The sequence below is a fragment of the Tachyglossus aculeatus genome, chromosome 11 (assembly GCF_015852505.1).
Source record: "Tachyglossus aculeatus isolate mTacAcu1 chromosome 11, mTacAcu1.pri, whole genome shotgun sequence".
Lineage (NCBI taxonomy): Eukaryota > Metazoa > Chordata > Mammalia > Monotremata > Tachyglossidae > Tachyglossus > Tachyglossus aculeatus.
This window is the reverse complement of record NC_052076.1, coordinates 38,556,724-38,577,909: the sequence shown is the minus strand read 5'-3', so window position 1 is coordinate 38,577,909 and position 21,186 is coordinate 38,556,724. Positions and strand designations below refer to the sequence as shown.

General features: G+C 47.4%; 1 protein-coding gene across 1 annotated transcript in view; it reads right to left on the bottom strand.

Moving 5' to 3' along the window:
- Nucleotides 1–6,461: 6,461 nt before the first annotated feature.
- The window catches only part of PLCG2 (phospholipase C gamma 2), an 85,760-nt gene continuing 71,035 nt past the window's right edge, over nucleotides 6,462–21,186 (bottom strand). The window contains exons 29-32 of the mRNA XM_038754315.1: nucleotides 17,303–17,470; nucleotides 15,088–15,176; nucleotides 9,452–9,636; nucleotides 6,462–7,997 (exon numbers count right to left, since the gene is read on the bottom strand). Coding sequence (XP_038610243.1) covers nucleotides 7,955–7,997; nucleotides 9,452–9,636; nucleotides 15,088–15,176; nucleotides 17,303–17,470 — 485 coding nt within the window. The 3' untranslated portion in view covers nucleotides 6,462–7,954. The remainder of the gene's footprint in view (nucleotides 7,998–9,451; nucleotides 9,637–15,087; nucleotides 15,177–17,302; nucleotides 17,471–21,186) is intronic.

Below are 21,186 nucleotides of genomic sequence, written 5' to 3'. Positions count from 1 at the left end.
GATGACTTGAAGCTACCACCATGACTAGAGTATTTTTATACACGTTTCTAATACAGTTATGTCCATCATTAGCAAAATGCTTTCCACCCAAGCCACATATTGCTATTGTATTAAATACTGTAAAGTTGTGAAACCACATGGAAACACAAAGTTACAGCTCAGTGAAGCTGAAAAGGAGGCTGGGAAGTACAGCTGTGTCGTTCCTTAACCAATGCCTGAGGTAGGTATGGGACTGTTCCCTCCTACACTGAATATGTGGTAGTAATAGTAGTAGCAGTAATATTTATTGAGCACTTACTGGGTGCAAAGCACTGTACTAAGCAGGGCTAGAAAATACACGGAAGGGAATTAAACACGGTCCCTGTCACTCGTGAGACTCACAATCTAAAAATTCTATTTGCACCAACTTGTTGATTGTGTGTTCCCTAATTCCTCATAATAATTTTAGACTGTGAGCCCACTGTTGGGTAGGGACTGTCTCTATATGTTGCCAATTTGTACTTCCCAAGCGCTTAGTACAGTGCTCTGCACATAGTAAGTGCTCAATAAATGCGATTGATGATAATAATTGGGGCATTTGTTAAGTGCTTACTATGTGCCAAGCACTGTACTACACATTGGGGTAGATCCAACATAATCTGGTTGGACATGGTCCTCATAGTCTAAGAGGAGGAAGAGGCTGAGGCTACCAGGCTGAGAGTGGGAAATAAACGAGAGCTCAAAACCTCCTCTTGAACCCAAGATTGGATTTGTGCTGGCCTAAATTGGCTGCGTAATCACTGAAGCCTCCAGATGTACAGGAATCATCGTTGGAGGGATGGGATGATGCTGCCAGCACTACAGAAACAAGCTAAAGAAGTGGGGGTTCAGTAGATGTAGAGGTCAGGTTAGAAGGGGACACTTTGGGGGACCTGGTGTGTAACCAGGCCTTTTTCTTTGCATATATGGATGCTTTAGCATTTGCCTGCTCTATGACAATAATAATAATAATAGCATTTATTAAGCGCTTACTATGTGCAAAGCACTGTTCTAAGTGCTGGGGAGGTTACAAGGTGATCAGGTTGTCCCACGGGGGACTCACAGTCATAATCCCCATTTTACAGATGAGGTAACTGAGGCACAGAGAAGTGAAGTGGCTTGCCCAAAGCCACACAGCTGACAATTGGCAGAGTTGAGATTCAAACCTATGACCTCTGACTCCAAAGCCCGTGCTCTTTCCACTGAGTCATGCTGCTTCTCTGTGACCTTAAACAAGTCACTTGATTTCTATGCCTCAGTTTTCTCATCTGTAAAATGGGGATTTAATACCTGTTCTCCTGCCACCTTAGTCTGTGAGCCCAAGTGGGACAGGTATTTTGTCTGATCTGATTGTATCTACCCCAGAGGTAAACACAATGCTTGGCACAGACTATAAGCTAATCGTGGGCTTGGAATGTGTCTACCAACTCTGTTGTACTCTCCCAAGTCCTAAGTACAGTGCTCTGCACACAGTAAGCACTCAATACATACCATCAACTGACAACAACCACTTAAGCATTTAACAAATACTATAATTATTACGTATGTATACGAATGTTCAGGTTTCCCTAACCAATCTTGTTTATTTCCAACCACTACTTGGCATATCCAGGCTCACTTTTCAGTATAACAATTTGGCCACCAGGATATCTAGTTTTGAAACTAAACCTGGTTTCTTTTAGCCACAGCTAACATCAGTCATGTCAAACTAGCTGGTTGTGCACTCCCCTGCTGCTTCCAGGCCAGGGATCACACTGTACTTCTCCTTGACGGTATCAGTAGATCACTAACATTACATAGGGAAAGGGTTGTGAACTGCTGAGGGGCGCGTGGTAATCGAGGGTACGGCACCAGCTAACAGAAAACCTGAAACAGTTTCTGTTGCTGATTTCCCTTGCCACTTGAAAAAAGCACAATCATTTCTCCTCTAACTTGGAGGCTCCGCTCGGAAAAAAAGTCCCTTTCCGGGAGGCTCAGGTTGGAGAACTCACACTACGCTCAATGCTGGGCTTACGGGCCGGGGATGGTTTCTCGTTTGCCATAGTTAAAGTATGGGTTAGGGCAGAATTACTGGATTACCAATATGTTTAGAATGCTTGCTAACCCCACCCCAAGCATCTCTTAAATTGCCACATGATGGGAGCCAGACAACAATAATGATAAATAATAATGATGTTTGTTGAGCAATTACCTTATGTGCCCATTAAGTGCTTGGGTGGATCCAAGTTAATCAGGTCAGACACAGCCTCTGTTCCACATTGGGCTCATTTTCTAAGTAGGAGGGAAAAAAAGGTATTTAATCACCATTTTACAGATGAGGAAACTGAGGCATAGAAAAGTAGAGTGACTTATCCACGGTCATACAGTAGGCAGTGGCAGAGATGGGATTAGAACCCAGGTCCTCAGGCCCATGTTCTTTCTATTAGATGATGATGATGCTCCTCAGCCTAGCACCCTTTGTGCCATAAATCTTTGGTTTTTACCACCTACAAGTTTTACCAAATGCACTTACTCTCAGGAAACTAACCCTACAGTTGTCAGGGAAAACTGGAATGCATTAATCATTACAGTTGAAGATGTCATTTCTGTCGTTGAGATTGTACCTCTAGGATATTGAGCCCGGGTCTTCCACTTGTCTGCTTTGTGACCTTGGGCAAATCACTTAACTTCTCTGTGCCTCAGTTCTCCCATCTGTAAAATGGAGAATAAGACTGTGAGTCCTAAGGAGGTTGGACTGTGTCCAACCTGATAAGTTCATATCTACCCCGGCACTTAGTAAAGTGCCTGGTATATAGTAAGCACTTAACTAATACCATAATAAAGTGGATTATGGCTGCCATTTAATAATAATAATAATGTTGGTATTTGTTAAGCGCTTACTATATTCCAAGCACTGTAGGGATACATGGTAATCAAAGTTGTCCCACGTGGGGCTCAGAGTCTTAATCCCCATTTTACAGATGAGGGAACTGAGGCACAGAGAAGTACGGCACATGGGTGGCATTGGTGAACTGCTCTCCAAGTCAGCTCTGGCAGGGCCAGATCTCACAGCCAGCTCTTTCCCTCTTACCTACACTCACTCCTCTCCCACTTCCACCCAGACTGCACACTTTGCTCCTTGAAACCCCATACTTACTCTAGTCCCTCTTGTTGACCCCTTGCTCAAGTAGGAGGGAGTAGTCTAAGTAGGTGTGCTGCCTAGGTAGCAGAATTCACTGCCCGCCTTCAGCTCTGTGCTGCGGATATTGATCCTCAAGGGACCCTAGGGTCTGCCAAGTGCAGGCTGGTACATAAACTTATCTTCTTCAGAATAAATACCCCTCCCTAGCTTTTTGCCGATTCTGAGAAGCTACTTATAATCATCAGCTTGTCTTCCTCTGCGGCAGTTTCCCAAAAGGTCTTCAGTAGATCACTTTCCATAGGAGTGATTCCCAAGCATTCCTGAAGTGTTCTTAAACACCTGAGTAGTAGGGGCCCCAGAGCATCAGAATTGTATTCAGACACCAGATTCCTCACAGTGTCCTTATGCATGGCCGCACATGAAGGTTGATTGCCTGGACCTCATATGCTGCTCGGCTCTACTCTGTTGGAAATGGAGAAAAGACGGGGCAAGGACTCTCCAATTCTCACCAGGGCCAGCCACCTCATCATGGAGCAACTTCAGGATCTTGATAAACTTCTCAGGTTAGCCCAGCTGATTGGCTACAGAGCCTCCTGCTGATTGGGTCCAATGCTTTGATCGGGACTGCCGGCATCACGAAGCGGCTTTGATATTACTTCCAGGACTTCGTCTGGATCTGAAGTGTAGGAAAGATCATATCCCTCACGCGCCACTGAGGTTGGAAGTTGCCCTGAAACTCCGGGAGAATGTGATAGACGCTCTTCATTAGCTTGTCCATCTGATCCCTCCAGGGGGAACCAATCAGAGCGGGGCAGCTCACAAAGCAATGTTTTAGTTCGTGGCTTCTCATCCAAAAACTTTGCGGGACGCTTAACGTAATGAAGCAGGCCATAACTAAGGAAGTCACAAACCTGCTGCAGACTCTGGCTAGGATTTGGTCAGCAATGAAGACCGGTGAGACTCCCATGGTCATATCTGTGGTCAGTTCTCCCACCTCGCCTCTTGAAGAAGGCCCAAATGGTGGCATCGTCAAAATCCTACGGTGTCTCCTCTGCCAACTGTATAGTGAGGGAAAAACCGTGAAGGCAATTGAGGCCACTTTCCTCCCCCTTAACCCTCACCCTAGGCAGTCAGCTCAGTGTGGGCAGGTAACATATCTAACTCTGTTATATTGTACTCTCCAAGCACTTAGTACAGCGCTCTGCACAAAGTAAGCACTCAATAAATATCACTGATTGACCTCAATGGGATGACCATCGATAGCTGGCCACAGAAATCTGTTTCCTCAGAACTCCTGCCGACTAATTTGATGTTAATTTTTTCTCAAGCTTGTCCAAGGGGTTGATTTTTGTTCGCTTTGGGCATATGCACATGAATAAAGATAATTAAGGTAATTATCAACTTGAGCAGGCACATCCCTGAAGGTTTTCCATTTTCAATACTGTGTAAAATACTGAGGTGTGGTAGAAAGTGAAAGCTAAATAGGGTATGAAAATTACGGCTGAATTTTTAAAAGGATAATTGATACGCTTGAAAAGTTTTTGTTTATACAGCATTTTGGTAGTGGGGTGGAAAATGAAGGGGGAGAACCTTAAGATGGCAATAAAATCTGAGCAATTGAGGTGGAATAAATCAGAATAACCATTTTTTAGACAACACAGCATTTTAATTCATCACAACAGAAATTGTAACCCAGTGTCAGTGATGCCTATTAATTCACTCATACTTTTGATATGTACACGAGCACACGGTATTTATAAAAAAATAAATTAAGTTTTGATAACCAATGGGATACAGAAGTTTACAAATGCAGCTTCTTTAAGCCTAAAGAAAAACAGAAGCATCGGAGATTGTCCTTCCCTAATCATAGAGGTTTCAGAGCGAAGATAGCACGCTAATTTCATCCATGCCACCTGGCTAATCTAGCAACACGCACTGAGGTACTAAAAAAGATCTAAACTTGCTTCAGGCCCTTTCAAGCTGCCCAGACCCCAGGCATAGTTAGAAACCTTTTCAAGGACCGGGGTCTATCTACATCTGAAGGTGGCTACTGGATGGACTCCAGTCTCGGGGTCTCAAAACAAAGTCAAGGGGCAAGGTCAGTGAAAAGCAAGTCTGACCCAGCCCTTCAGGCCTCGCTCACCGCTGTCTTGCGTGTGCTGGATACAGCTATAGCCTTCCTGTTTTTGGTACTCAAATCAATCAATCAATTTATTGAGCGCTTACTGTGTGAAGAGCACTGTACTAAGCGCTTGAGAAGTACAAGTTGACAACATATAGAGACAGTCCCTCCCCAACAGTGGGCTCACAGTCTAGAACAGTCTACTCAAGCTCTGAAGCTGTCCTCTCTATTTCTAGCGACTCCTTGAAAATAATGATTATGGTATTTGATAAGCGCTTACTATGTGTCAAGCACTGTACTAAGTGCTGCGGTAGATGAAAGATCAGGACCCACATGGGGTTCACAGCCTAAGTTGGAGGGACAAAAGATACTGAATCCCCACTTTCGAAGACAAGGCCCAGAAGAGTGAAGGGATTTACCCAAGGTTGTCACAACAGACACGAGGCGGAGCTGGGATTAGAACCCAGGTCCTCTGGCTCCTGGGCCCGTGCTCTTTCCACTAGGCTATGCTGCTTTTCTAGCTCTCCTAATTTCCAGGCAGCGCTCCGCAGAGGGAAGTGGAATTCTGCTCCCTGCATGGAAAACTCCACACCAGAGTAGCTGACAGTCCAAACTCACCAGGCAACTCTAAAGCATTTGCTCCTCCCTGAGCTGTCATCAGTCAGCATGGCATAATGACGTCCTATGTACAATCATGGCACTTATTGGACAGTAAAAGATTTGGTGAAAGAAATTCTCTGTGCTCAATACATTACAAATGGCAGCTTATTAAAAAGTACTGACTACATTATTCCAGGATGTTGTCCTCTTGGAAAAATGATAAAGCTGATTGTCATCTTTATCAGTATCTTAAAAGGGGAATGATTGTGGGAGGTTACATCTTCAGCCCAACACATTATCGATCAAGTACAAACAACCATCTATTTGTCCCCTGGCATTCCACATATCTAGAACACATTACTAACACAAGGCCTTCAGCACAAATCTCTGTGGTGGTAGAGGCACATTTCTTCAAGTATGGCCTAGTCGGTAGACTGGAAGTCAGAAGGATCTGGGTTCTAGTCCCGACTCGCCACTTGTCTGCTGTGTGACCTTGGGCAAGTCACTTCACTGGACCTCAGTTACCTCATCTGTAAAATGGGGATTAAAACTGTGAGCCCCATGTGGGACATGGACTCCGTCCAACCAGATTAACCTGTATCTACCCCAGGGCTTAGAACGGTGCCTGGCACATGGTAAGTGCTTAACAAATACCATTAAAAAAAAAATGAGTCCATGGACGTTAGCCAACAAAGAACAGGCCTGGGGTGCAATGAATTCCCTTGCTGGAAAATTATTTCAGGGACGCTGTCTGCCTTTCCTCTAGCCCAACTCTTTGTGCACATTAGTTAAATAACTTGGGAAGTTGGAGAACAGTAGTCCTTTTACAGCTTCCTTCCACTTTCCCCAATTACCACAAAGGACGTCGGGGAGAGGATCAGGAAAAAGAAATAAATCAGAAAACCATTCCAAGCTGTTCTCGGGCCATGCCATCACCAGGAGTCTGTACATTGCTGGAGAGTGAGTATGGGGCTGGGGGTGGTGAGGTTCCCTCAAACTTGGGCCCTGTCTCTGATGTGAAGAAGAAAAGTTTCACCCGCCCCAATAAAGGGATGCCCACCGCAATGGTCGCCGAATCCTTAGCAAAAGGCTGACACAAATGCTGAGCTCAGTCACAGGCTAACGCCATAAAGGGGCTCGAAGCACTATGAGCCGTTCTCGGGAAAAGGGTGGGTTTGAGGGAAGTTTGGCTCCCGTTACCACTTCTCCTAGGCACCGTGGGCTCTCTTGAAAGTTCCCGGTTTCCAAGGGTTCAATCTCCGCTGAGGTGATCCTGCCCCGCCGTCGATTCCGGAGGGCCCGATGAGCCACCCAGTTCCACCACTCCTGCAGGCCAGCATCTGGCTAAATAGCCAGGTCCTGGTCCGCCCCATAACACCCCCTCCCCCGACTGCTGGTAGGTGAGCATCCCTCAGAGCCCAGGCATGGCCCTCACCCGACAGCTGGAAGGAGAGGGCAGCTCTCTGGTAGTGGCCGAAGGGCTGATCCCCGCCGTCACCCTAGGTCCCCACTTCAAGCAGACAGTTTCGGGGTGATGCTCAGCCCAGAGGATTCCAGCTACCGGCCTGCATCTCCTCCACACCAAGCCGAGGGTTTGCGTCGACAAAATCCTCTCAGTGGATGAGAGATTAGGAAGGACAAAGCGTTCCTTTTTCAACAAAACCCCAATTCTACCATCTGACCAATTCACTGCCGACCATCCTTGCTCATTTTTGGTTGGAATCAATGAATTGGGTTCGCTAGAATAGCCTTAGAGAAGAGATCAAAACTTCCTTCTCCATGTGCCGTTCCCAGGGTGTTTTACTGATGGCACTTTATAATTTTCTTGATTCCTGAGACCTGTGGCCCCAGGGGGCCAAAAACGAACAAGCAGGATGTCTGCTTTACAACAGGGAATATAACTTAAAAAAATAGGATAAAATAAAAAGACTGCATGGGACAGGAAATGAATGGACTGAGTCCCGGTACTTCCGCATAACATTGCTGTAGATGAAAGCTTGGCAGCAGGAGTGGGCTTCACAGGTGGGTGTCTTCTGAGGGACTTTGGAAAAGGCAAACACACATGCACACACTCACAAAGATGCAGCTTCATTCTATGAGTAGAACTTGCTGTTACTGACTCTCTTCTCCCTTAATCTTCAAGAAAACAAAATGGAGTCAGTGATTTGACATTATTAAAACAACACACTGTATATTCTTTCCCAGCACTTAGTACAGTGCTTTGCACACAGTTCACACAATCAATATCACTACTGCTCCTACGCACAACATATATACGTGCCCCATTGGGGGAGCGAAAGGCATTACCATTACTTTACTGCATTATATTCTCCCAGGAACTGCCGACAGTGCACTGCATACAGTAAGTTCTCAATACATTTCCTGATTTCCTATCAAAACCCAGCACCCTCATTTTACTCCTCTAATGCCAAACTGCCCATTGTATCTCCAGCTTGACTATTTTGTCGCCAACCCCTTGAAACTCCCTCCCCCTTCATGGTCAACAAAAGATCACTTTCTCCTCCTTCAAAGCCTTATTAAAACCACATCTCCTCCAAAAGTTCTTCCCTGATTAAATCCTCACATCCCCTACTCCCGCTCCCTTCTGCATTACCCTTGCATTGGATTTTCACCTTTTATTCACCCCCCACACACATTTATGAACATATCTGTAACTTATTTTAATGCCTGTCCCCCCTCCAGCCTGTAGGCTCTGAGGTCAGGAAACGTTTCTACCAACACTGTTATATTGTAATAATAATAACAGTGATGATGATGGTAATTGTTAAGTGCTTAGTATGTGCCAAGCACTGTTATAAGCACTGGAAAACACACGTGCATTGGCCGGGAACCGAACCAGGGCCTCCCGCGTGGCAGATGACGATTCTACCATTGAATCCCCAATGCCTAATAATAATGATGGTATTTGTTAAGCGCTTACTATATGCAAAGCACTATTCTAAGCGCTGGGGGGGATACAAGGCGATCAGGTTGTCCCACGTGGGGCTCAGTCTTGATCCCCATTTTACAGATGAGGTAACTGAAGCACAGGGAAGTGACTTTTGCCCAAAGTCACACAGCTGACAAGTGGTGGAGCCGGAGGTAGAACCCATGACTCTGACTCCCAAGCCCAGGCTCTTTCCACAGAGCCACGCTGCTTACTCTCCCAAACGCTTAATACAGTGCTCCGCCCACAGTAAGTGCCCAATAAATATGACTGATTGATTAAATATCATTGATTCATTACTCGGAAAGTTTCCAGATGTTGGGTTAAGTCAACAATGAATTGTTTCACAGTTTCTTAATGTTTACCCAGCCCTGGGTGCTGGATGTAGCAAACAGGTCTTAGAATTCCTATAGGGCAACAGAGGATACTGAGTAGGAAAATCAGGGAGGCAAGAGGAAACTGCTGAATGGGGCCGTGTGGATGATGAGCACTTTCATGCCCCAGAGCTTAGAGCAGTGCTTTGCACATAGTAAGCGCTTAACAAATACCATTATTATTATTATTATGCAGGGCAGGGGGACCGACCTTTCTCCCCAGAGGCTTCCTCTCATTCAGGCCCCCGGAGAAGTAGGTGATGACCTACCTCCTGTCGCACCTCTCCTGATACAGCTGCAGCTGATTCTCATTTACATTGAACTCATTCACCAGAGCGTCTCGGTTGGCGTTTCGCAAGTTTTGGTGGGTGTCGTAAAGGAAAAGCTGGTTATTCAGTTCTTCTTGCCGCCTTCGCAGCTGGCGGCATGACGAGTAGAGCTCCTCCTCGCTTTCCTGCAGGGCAAGGGGAATCCTGTCATTGCTGAGGCCTGTCAGTCGGTCGGTCGATCGTATTTATTGAGCACTTAAAGTGTGCAGAGCGCTGTACACTTGGGAAAGTGTGGTCCCCGAGCCCCTGAAGTCGGGGACAGGCAGTGCCCCCGTCTGTTCCGGGCACCGGAGCAGGAGCCTCCTCCTGTGGGGAGGAGGCCAGGCCAGCTGTGCCACTCAGGGTGGACGGACTGGCCTTTGGAGCGTGTGGGGGTGAAAGAGGGTGACCTCTTACTCCAGTACACAAAATCAGTGGCGACTGGCCGGAATCCAAATCTATGGACATTGCCCACCCCACCCTCCAGGCCCAGCTGGGTGGTAGGAGATAGGAGCCAGGGGTGAGGAAGAAGAACGAGCCCACCACATGGAGCCCAGTCATTCATTCATTCATTCGTATTTATTGAGCACTTACTGTGTGCACAGCACTGTACTAAGCGCTTGGGAAGTCCAAGTTGGCAACATATAGAGACAGTCCCTACCCAACAGCGGGCTCACAGTCTAGAAGGGGGAGACAGACAACAAAACATATTAACAAAATAAAATAAATAGAATAAATATGTACAAATAACATAGAGTAATAAATACGTACAAACATATATACAGGTGCTGTGGGGAGGGAAAGGAGGTAAGGCTGAGGGGATGGGGAGGGGGAGAGGAAGGAGGGGGCTCAATCTGGGAAGGCCTCCTGGAGGAGGTGAGCTCTCGGTAGGGCTTTGGAGGGAGGAAGAGAACCCAAGAAGAGTCCAATGCAGCTGGGCAGCTGTAAGTGTACAAAGATCCCAGGGAGGCAAGGGAGCCCGAGGAGACAGGGAACTTGGCAAGAATGCACCTTTGCCCCTTCTTTGGATGACCCTCCCTCCTGCTCTCACTCTCCATCCCTGCTGAGTTAACTTGACCAAATCCTGGCCAGGTGTGGAATCTGATGCATTGTTCACCTTAGGAAGAACAGGGAGAACAATCAATCAATCGTGTTTATTGCGCTCTCTGTGTGCAGAGCTCTGTACTAAGCGCTTGGGAAGTACAAGGTGAATGGGAGTGGGGGACAGCCTCAGGGAGCAGCTCCCCTTCCTTCCATTCCCATAAACCATCAAGAGCGGGACAGCCCTTGAGGCAGTCACAACCCGGGGATTGATCACGAGGGGCTGGTGAGCAGGGAGGAGTTTGCCTATCTTCCATCGGGACCCTGCACCCGGGATGCCTGCCATCAGAACGGGGCGACAGACGGATGAAACTAGAGCTGCATGGGCTTAGCAGTATTTTCCAGCCAAGATGGGATGAAGGCAGACAGGGTCAGCAGAGCGGCCACCTTAGGTCAGCTGCCCCTAAGGGGGCCAGGATCCACAGGACTGGGGGAGGAAGGCAGGGCTGGGATATGGATAATTCATGCCTGTACCACCTCAGACCCAGGAGTAGGGTTAGGGTCTGGGGCATTTCCCGGGACTTGTGCCCCAGCACCTGCGTCGGGGAGAGGTTTCCTTGCACCAGTGGCATTGGCCCAATCGCTCGGCCACGCCATGGTTTGGAAGAAAGAGAACTTGTCAGGAGTCCCAGCTCTGCCACTGTCCTGGTGGCTGGCCTTGGGCAATAATAATAATAATAATTAATAATAGTATTTGTTAATCACTTATGTTGTCAGGCACTGTTCTAAGCGCTGAGCTAGATACAAGCCAATTAGGTTGTATCCCTGTTCCACATAGGCCTCACAGTCTTAATCCCCGTTTTACAGATGAGGTAACTGAGGGTCAGAGAAATGAGGTGACTTGCCCAAGACTACACAGCAGACAAGTTGAAAAGCTGGAATCAGAACCTAGGTCACTGGGCCTCAGTTGCCTTATCTGTAAACTGGGGCTAAAAAGATCTGCCTCTCCCTACTCACAGCGATGTTTGTGAGGAAAAAATGAGATCACTGATGGGAAAACGCTTTGGAAAAATAAAAGCGTTCGACCCAAAACAAGATGGTCGTAGTAGAAGTCCCCTGTCCCCAGCTGCTTGCTGAGTGGCAACAGGGGCTCCTACTTATACATAGCTTTAATAATCCAGAACTGATAACTGTGGTATTTGTTAAGGCCTTACTACATGCCTGGCCTGGGAGTAGCTTCAGTACAGTCAGATCAGACCCAAGCCTGTACCACACAGGGCTCCCAGTCTAAGTAAGTGGGAGGGAGCACAGGTATTTTAACGCCCATTTTACAGATGAGGAAACCGAGGCACAGAGAAGCTGACCTGCCCAAGGTGATAAAGCAGACATGTGTTGGAGCTGGGATTAGAACACAGGTCCCCTGATTCGCAGTCCTGCTTTCAGGGACCACGTGCCCCCTGCTGCCGCTCCCTTTCGGCCCGCTCAGAGGACGGAGGGGGCTGGGGCGGGCTGACCCCACCCAGCACCAGCATATCTTACCTCAGACCTTTCGGCCCTGCCCCACTCCCCACAGGCCAGAGGTAAGGATGGGTGCCAGGCTTCCCATGGGGAGAGAGGGGTCCTCCCCTGGGCCTGACCAGGCCTGCTGGAACCCTCAATCTAATCTTGAGGTCCCTACCCACTTCCAAGGACAGTCGACCCCCCTGGAGGAGCAGGCTGCCAGCTGAAGGAGAGAGCCACTACATTAAAATTCACACAGAAAAGTTGCCTCTGTAATGTTTCTTCCAGCTACAGCCCAGAGAATCACTAGTGAGAAGATGAAAGTGGGGGGAGGAGGAGGAGAGAGACACAGAGAGAGGGAGAAAGAACACATCCTGGGAATCTTTGGCAATGGCTGAAATCAAGTTGTGGGAGATGGTTTTGACGCACTTTCCCATGAAATCCTTGGCCGCGGCTGCTAACCAGTAGCAAATTGGCTGATAAGAGTTCCCTCCTTTCCCCCTTCCTTGAACTGCTCTCCAAGGGAGATGCTGACAGACAGCAAGCCTGCCAAAAAGTGGGCAGCAAGGAAGAAGAGAACAGAAAGTCTTCAAGCACCTCTGCTGGATAGAGAGTCTCAGAGGCCCCGATTCTCCTGTCAGAGTGCGACCCGACAAGGAATTTTAGAACTGATCGGAGTGCGCTGCATTCAGAAACACCGGCAAGGGTCCCACACTCTGAATAAAATCGCATTTTAGTCATCCCAAGGTTGGAAGCAATTTACCCAAAAGAGCGTTTTTACTGAGAGGAAGAGCTCATGAAACTGTCGCTGTGGGGCTGTCCATTCAGGAGAGGATGGCACGATGAACTCTTTCATGCAAAAATCACCCTAGGGGCTCGAACTTCTAACTGGTCTCTCCATTTGCCCAACAGGATCCCTCAGCTTCCTCCCCGGAAGGACAGGCACCTCTGGTGAACTCTCAAGCTCAGAATCTAGTTCTAACACCTCACTGTATCAGTCGGCCTGCCAAGGGGATCCCGCTCAGAAGAAAAACATCAAAGGAGTCTGACTGGATCCCAACCCCTGCTCATGGCTCGAGGAGGTGGGGTACAGTCCTCGATCCATTCAGTGAGGGAATCTGCAACCACTATCTGCCCGGAGACCACTCCATGATGGAGCAGCCTTCCTCCCCTATTGGCCCAGGAGTACAAACTCCTGATCGCAGGAAATGGACTGCCTGCCCTTCTCCTCTGACCTCACCACTCAAATGACTAGATTCTGGAAGCTGAACTGAGCCCAACCCAGAGGTTGAAGGGCAGGGGGATGGGAAGAAAGGAATTGTTGGAGGGACCATCACTGAGCTGCTCTCTGTCAATCAGATTCATGTGCTGTCATTGGCATGACCTTGGGGGTCATGCTTGTGATGCGTAGCTCCCTCCTACCACCTGCCTGGCATGAGAAGCAGCGTGGCTCAGTGGAAAGAGCACGGGCTTTGGAGTCAGAGGTCATGGGTTCAAATCCCGGCTCTGCCAATTGTCAGCTGTGTGACTTTGGGCCAGTCACTTAACTTCTCTGTGCCTCAGTTACCTCATCTGTAAAATGGGGATTAAGACTGTGAGCCCACTTGGGACAACCTGATTGCCTTGTAACCTCCCCAACGCTTAGAACAGTGCTTTGCACATAGTAAGCACTTAACAAATGCCATTATTATTATTATTATTATTATTATTATTATTATTATTATTATTATGAGCAGAAATTAGACACCAGAAAATTCTCCCTGAAGGGATCACAGCATAGCCTAGTAGTCAGAGGACATGGGTTCTAATGCTGGCTCTGACACTTGGCTGCTGTGTTACCTTAGGCAAGGCCCTGATGGTCTCCTATTCCTCATCTGTGAAAAGGGGATTTGATTCTTGTTCCCCTCCCTCTTAGAATGTGAGCCCCACAGGGACATGGAGGTGGGTCTGAACTGATAATCATGTATCTACCCCAGCATTCAGTACAGTGCTTGGCACATAGTAAGCACTTAAATACCACAATTATCATGCTGAGAAGCAGCACGGCATAGTGGAGACAGCACGGGCCTGGGTCATGGGTTCTAATCCTGGATCAACCACATGTCTGCTGTGTGACCTCAAGCAAGTCCCTTCACTTCTCTGTGCCTCAATTACTTCATCTGTAAAATAATAATAATAATAATAATAACTGTGGTGTTAAGTGCTTACTATGTGGCAGACATTATACTAAGCGCTGGGGTGAATACAAGCAAATCAGATTGGACAAAGAAAGTGGGGATTGAGACTGTGAGGCCCACAGGGGTCAGGGACTGCTTCCAACCCAATTTGCTTGTACTCACCTCAGCACTTAGTACAATGCCTGGCACATAGTAAGCACTTAATAAATACCACAATTATTATTATTATTATTATGCTTGGCCAAGAGATGTACTTTGGGGACTGGGATTACTAGGGGTTTGCACCCAGCCTCTGGGAGGACTCCATTGGACAAGAATTGTTCCCCTTATCTTCCTACTCCCGTGGCCCTAAAGAGCTTCCCATGTTAATAAGACAGGAGATGGGGAAGTTCCTTGACCTCCCTGAGCAGTTTAAAGGTTTAAAAAATAGAACCTCAGTCACCCAAGTCTCCTTTCCAGCTCTGGGCTCCTGAGATGGGTACTTTAGTCAGCTCACGGGGAGGGAGACAGGATAACAGGTGGGGTGGGGGGGGGGAGAGAGAGAGAGAGAGAAACAGAGAGACAGAGACAGAGAGAGACAGAGAGAGAGACAGAGACAGAGAGACAGAGAGAAAGAAAGAGAGAGAGAGAGAAGAGAAGAGAGAGGAAGAGAAGAGAAGAGAAGAGGAGAAGAGAAGAGAAGAGAAGAGAAGAGAAGAGAAGAGAAGAGAAGAGAAGAGAAGAGAAGAGAAGAGAAGAGAAGAGAAGAGATGAGAAGAGAAGAGAAGAGAAGAGGGAGAGAGAGAGAGAGAGAGAGAGAGAGAGAGAGAGAGAGAGAGAGAGAGAGAGAGAGAGAACAAACAGAGACGTAGAAACAGCCATGATTTGAACCACACTTACCAGAACTGGGCGCATCTCACAGAAAACCAACAGGGAAGCTAGCTCGATGTCCTCACTGTAACCATTTTTGAGAGGGACGGATCTGAACCCTGGCCCACGTGGTCAAAAACAAACACAAGAGCACATTAGACTGAGAGTCAGAATTCTGTCAACAATCCAGTACCCAGTTACTTCCATCTGCCCCACCAGCTTGGTCTCCAGGTCGTGACCTTGTCCTTATGAGGATCGTGTCTACCTCCTCTATGTACTGGCCCCTCCCAAGCGCTTAGTACACTGCTCTGCACACAGTAAGTCAATTAAAACCACCGATTGAGTGCTTGATTGAAGCTGGTTTCCTTGTGAGACCAGGCCTTCAAACTAAGCAGAACTCAGATCTGGAACCTTCCTGGGAGGCCTGAGAAACAGCTAAAAAATGCCGTCAACCTGCAAATATGCACGGCAAAGGACAGCAAGTGGAATCCATCATTCAGAGGGTCTTATCAATCACTTACTGTGTGCAGACCACTGTACTAAGCACTGAGGAAAGCACAATATAACAGAGTCGGTATACACAATCCTTATCCATACCGAGCTTACGGCTTAAAGTGGGGTCAGCCATTAAGAATAAACTACAGTGAGGGGAAATGGTAGAGCAAAGGATGTGCACTTAAGTGTTGTGGAGCTGGGGTGAGAATCAAATGGACAGAGAGAGGTACAGCATCTGGGGTCCCTGGAGGTAAGGGGGGAATGTTATCCCACCATCAGGATAATTGGCCCTGAGGGGGTGAAACCAGTGGTTCTGCTCCCACGGCTTTGTGGGCAGGGTGGGCAGCTGAGGCCAGCTCACCCCACTCTGTGCAGCTGGTTGGGGATGGGTTAGAAGTGTGGCCACCAAGACAGGCAAGCACCCTCTCTATTTTGCCTCTGAGGAAGGTGATCCCACTCCACCTCCCTGGTTATCTCATTCCTTCACACCCACTCTAAGGAAGTTCTTTGGGATTTCCACACCACAGTTTCCCAGGAGTGATTTATACCTCTTCCTCTAGTCCACCTCTAGGCAGAGGTGGAGAACCTCTAACCATCCAAGGAAAAGGAAGAGGAGAAAAACAAGAAGGAGAAGGGTGAAGATGAGGAGGAAGAGAAAGGGGAGGAAAATTAATCAATAGTACTCCTTGTGTGTAGAGCACTACTAAGTGCTTGGGAAAGTACAATATAACAGGAGTTTGTAGACGTTTCCTGCCCAAAGAAGCTTATGGTCTAGAAGGGGTGATAGACATTAATATAAACAAATTGTGGCTATCAATCATATCTATTGTGTGCAGAGCACTGTACTAAGCATTTGGGAGAGTACACTACAAGAGAGCTGGCTGGAGAGGAATGGGTAGATTTTGGCAATGTTGAGAAGTCTGAACAAACAGAGTTTAGTGACACTGAAAATGTGGGTTGAAAGAGAGTGATGAATTGAAAATAACGCCAAGGTTACAGGCTTGTGAGGCAGGGAGGATGGTCGTGCTGTCTACAGTGATTGAAAAGTCTTGGGGAGGAAAGGGTTTAGACGGGAATATGAGGAGTTCTGTTTTGGACGAGTTAAGTTGGAGATGTTGTTGGCAATTCAAGTAGAGAGGTCCTGAAGGCAGGAGGAAATGCAAGACTGCAGAGAAGGACAGAGATCAGGGCTGGGGTGATTTGGGAATCAAACGCACAGAAATTGTACTGGAAGCCATGTGAGTGAATGAGTTTTCCAAGGGAGTGGGTGTTAATACAGAATAGAAGAGGGCCCAGCACTAGGCCTTGATGGACTCCTACAAGTCTCCTACCAGAAAAGGAAGAGGAGGAAGGTGAGGAGGAGGAGGAGGAAAGGGAGGAGGAAGATGAGAAAGGGGAAGATGAGGAGGAGGAAGAGGCACTTGAAATAGCCAGCCTGGTTTAGGCACAGAGGTCAGAAATTGTGTTTAGCCTTTCACATCTGTAACAAACCCATCTGAAACTTTCATTCACCTATTGCCCAGCCAGGGCATGATCCCCTAGACCGCCTCTCCTCTGCACGGCACACCTGCCTCAGCAGCAAGAAAGGAAACAATTGGGGGATGGGGGTGCGAAAATGAGGTGAGAGAATCCAAGAAAGAGAGGAACTCCTCTGTACGGCCATAGACCCACCAAGTAAGCAGACCAGCAATAGTCCACAGTGACTTTCAGTCAGACTCAGTCTCTGCTTTTTGACCAATCTGACACTTACCTGATTTGATTCCTTTGATGGGGTACGTGGCATGAGCAAGGAAGTTGGGATCACTGAACATATCTTCCTCATAAACCACAAAACGCAGGAAGGCCAAAGTGGGATCGTAAATCTCAAACGTCACTTTCTCATGTGTGGGAGCCCAGACGGGATTAAGACCATTATCATCTGAAAGGACACAAAAGCTCATGAGAGATGATTGGGAAACCTTCCCTAGGAGCGAATCTCAACTGTATGCAAGTTTTCAGTGTGCACGGATAGAAAAGTACAAAAGGGTCTGTTGCTGGGGACAGTGCAGAGAGATGCCAGATCACAACCTCAGGGGACCCCCATACCCCAGCTAACCACCCGGCGATAGCAGCTATTGGCTTAGAGAGTAAGGATGGCTCAGGGCAACCCATCATCCAACGTGAGAAACAATTTGGGCACACGTCTGGGAATCACCCCGTTAATCACACCAGCATGACAAAGTTTAGTCTCCGCGTGTCCATGATGTGGTTGAGACTGAGTCCCACAGTAACCTTTCCGGACTTAAGAGACCTCTTTTCAGTTCTGCCACCGCTGGTGTCTTCTCAACTACGAAAGACAACTATTTGAATTGTAATTTGGGACACCCAGTCTGGGAGCGTGCATTAGGAAATTCATTCATTCAATCGTATTTATTGAGCGCTTACTGTGTGCACAGCACTGTACTAAGTGCTTGGGAAGTACAAGTCAGCAACATATAGAGACGGTCCCTACCCAACAACGGGCTCACAGTCTAGAAGGGAAGACAGACAACAAAACAAAACATGTGGTCAGGTGTCAAGTCATCCGAATAAATAGAAGTAAAGCTAGATGGACATCATTGACAAAATAAATACAATAGTAAATATGTACAAGTAAAATAAATAGAGTAATAAATCTGTACAAACATATATACAGGTGCTGTGCGGGGCAGGAGGTAGGGCAGTGGGATGGGGAGGGGGAGAAGAAAAAGGGGGCTCAGTCTGGGAAGGCCTCCTGGAGGAGGTGAGCTCTCAGTAGGGCCTTGAAGGGAGGAAGAGAGCTAACTTGGCGGATGTGCAGAGGGAGGGCATTCCAGGCCAGGGGGAGGACGTGGGCCGGGGGTCAATGGCGGGACAGGCGAGAACAAGGCACAGTGATGAGGCTAGCAGCAGAGGAGCGGACGATGCGGACTGGGCTGTAGAAGGAGAGAAGGGAGGTGAGGTAGGAGGGGGGTGAGGTGATGGACAGCCTTGAAGCCAAGAGTGAGGAGAAATCAGCCCAAATAAGTCAATGAGCTCAATTCTCCAACCACACTGGGACCAGAGGGTGCGAGAGCTTCCTCAAACCTCATCCTGATACTCCCTTCTACAAAGAATTTGCCTCCTGAACTGACGGCTGCTGGCTGAGCAGGTCTCCTACACAGAAGCAGCATGGCCTAGTGAACAGAGCTAGGGCCTGAGTGTCAGAAAGAAGAGAAGCAGCGTGGTTCAGTGGAAAGAGCCCGGGCTTTGGAGTCAGAGTCATGGGTTCAAATCCCAACTCCACCAATTGCAAGCTGTGTGACTTTGGGCCAGTAACTTCACTTATCTGGGCCTCAGTTCCCTCATCTGGAAAATGGGGATGAGGACTGTGAGCCCCACGTGGGACAACCTGATCACTTTGTAACCTCCCCAGCGCTTAGAACAGTGCTCTTTACATAGTAAGCGCTTAACAAATACCATCATTATTATTATTATTATTACCTGGGTTCTAATCCCAGCTCCGCCACTTATCTGCCACATATCACCTTGGGCAAGTCACTTCATTTCTCTGTGCCTCAGTTCCCTCATCGATAAAATGGAGATTAACACTGTGAGCCTCATGTGGGACAAGGACTGTGTCCAACTCGATTAGCCTGTATCTACCCAGTGCTTAGTCCAGTGCCTGGAGCATAATAAGCACTTAACAGATACCGTAAAAAAAAAAAAAGGTGACACTGCTGCAGAGAAAATGGCTTTATCCTGGGTGCAGCATTGTGCTCCCTATCCCACCTCTGGTAACTGCCCCGAATCAACCTAAAGTCGTTAGGCATCTCAGCACTAACACTAAGTGGGGGAAAAATTTTCTTCCATTTACTATACCGTCACAGCCTTAGTCTCCCTACTGGGTGTAAAGCTGGGGAGAAGGGAGCATCAGGCTGAACCTGTTGGGCATATTACCACACAGTAAGCGCTCAATAAATACGACTGAATGAATGAATTTACCAATGATATAGCTCTGGGCCCAACAGAATCTTGCAAAGTTACAGAACCACTTGGGCCTGAGACAACATGCTGGTTAAGGCCACGCCTGTGTCTTCTGGATTTGCTAAGGAAGAGCATTCAGGATCCCAGGCAGATAGGAAATTAATTGGGGCAATTTTTTCCGCACAACTACGTTTCATCGTCTCTTTTAGGAACTTAATTGAATTCCAGCCTGAATGCCAGGAAGGTGGATAGATGGAAAGTAGGTCACAGGCAGGAGGATTTTTTCTTCCTTTTTGTGCTCACACGAGAGAAAGTAAGCCTTAACATGTAAATATTAGAATCCTTCAGTTCCTGAGGGAAAATCTCAACCCGGACCCCAGTCTGGCTGCATTAACATTTCACGGTTAGGGGCGTGTGAACCTATGATACCAAACTTGCATAATTTCCACTGTTCAGGTTTCCAGAATATTTTGCTGAGCTTGAAACCCCTACATTCCATGTTCCTTTAACATGGGAGCTGTTCAGATCGCTGACTGCCTCCAGACATAGGATGAGGTGAGGCCACGTGGTCTAGCTGCTTCCATGGAAACAGAAACAGGCCATTGGATTCATTCAATCATATATATTGAGTGCTTGTGTGCAGAGCACTGTAATAAGCACTTGGGAGAGTATAATACAACAATAAACAGACATATTCCCTGCCCACTACAAGCTTACAGTCTAGAGTCAAACAGAGTTGATCAAACTTCAGGCTACACCCAGGTTAGGCTCCTCCACCCATCACTGAGACTTTCTCCTAAAGTGAACCCACAGTCCAGATGAAATGGCCCCCAGTGTCGTGTTTCCTTTGAAAAATCATGCTTTTAAGCAAACATCTCTCAGTGGAGAGGAGTCTCGGCAGCAAAAGATCCTGTAACAGATGAAACAAGCACTCTCCCTCACAGTTAAGATAGGCAAAAGAAATAAAACCTACTACATAATCAGAAAAGAAGGTAGAGAGCAAAAAAAGAGTTTGCTTTATTTCCCTGCTCCAAACTGCCAGGTTGATCTTCGCACAGGAGGATGGTCTGTACCCTTCTGCCTAACGGATGCCTGGTTTTTACTCCATTTTCAGGTATTTTTAAGTTCCCTAAAATAAAACTCAGCTCTTCCAAAATGGATGTGAAGTTTGAAGGAACAAATATGTACACAGGGATTGTGTCCATGAAGGGTTCGATGGGGACTTAACCCCCATGTTAGAGGTGAATTGGGTGTGCTCCAAATACATGGAATCAGAAAGTTTATCTGATTTGCTCCTAAGAGAATCCTAAAAGATTCTCTGGGATAATCAAGCAAAATCGGTTTTTCCCGGAAGCTTTGGGGGGCAACTTATCTTTCCAGGTTATTATCCAAGGGCAAAGAATATCCACCTCCTGTCCTCAAAATCGAAGGATAGCAAGCTCTGTCTAGTGGCACTTCTGCTAGAGGGGAGGTTAGAAAAAGCGGGCTTCAGGTGGGAATGAGGAACTGAAAAATGGCAAGAGATAGGGAGAAGGACAGAGTTGGGAAAGAACCTAAGAAGCACAGCAAAGAGAAGAGGGTGTGGAAGAAAGCAGTATAACAGCATGGGGCAGGGTTAAAAGAAGAGGTAGCAGAGATCAGCTTGATGCTGAAGTAGCTTGAAACTACTAA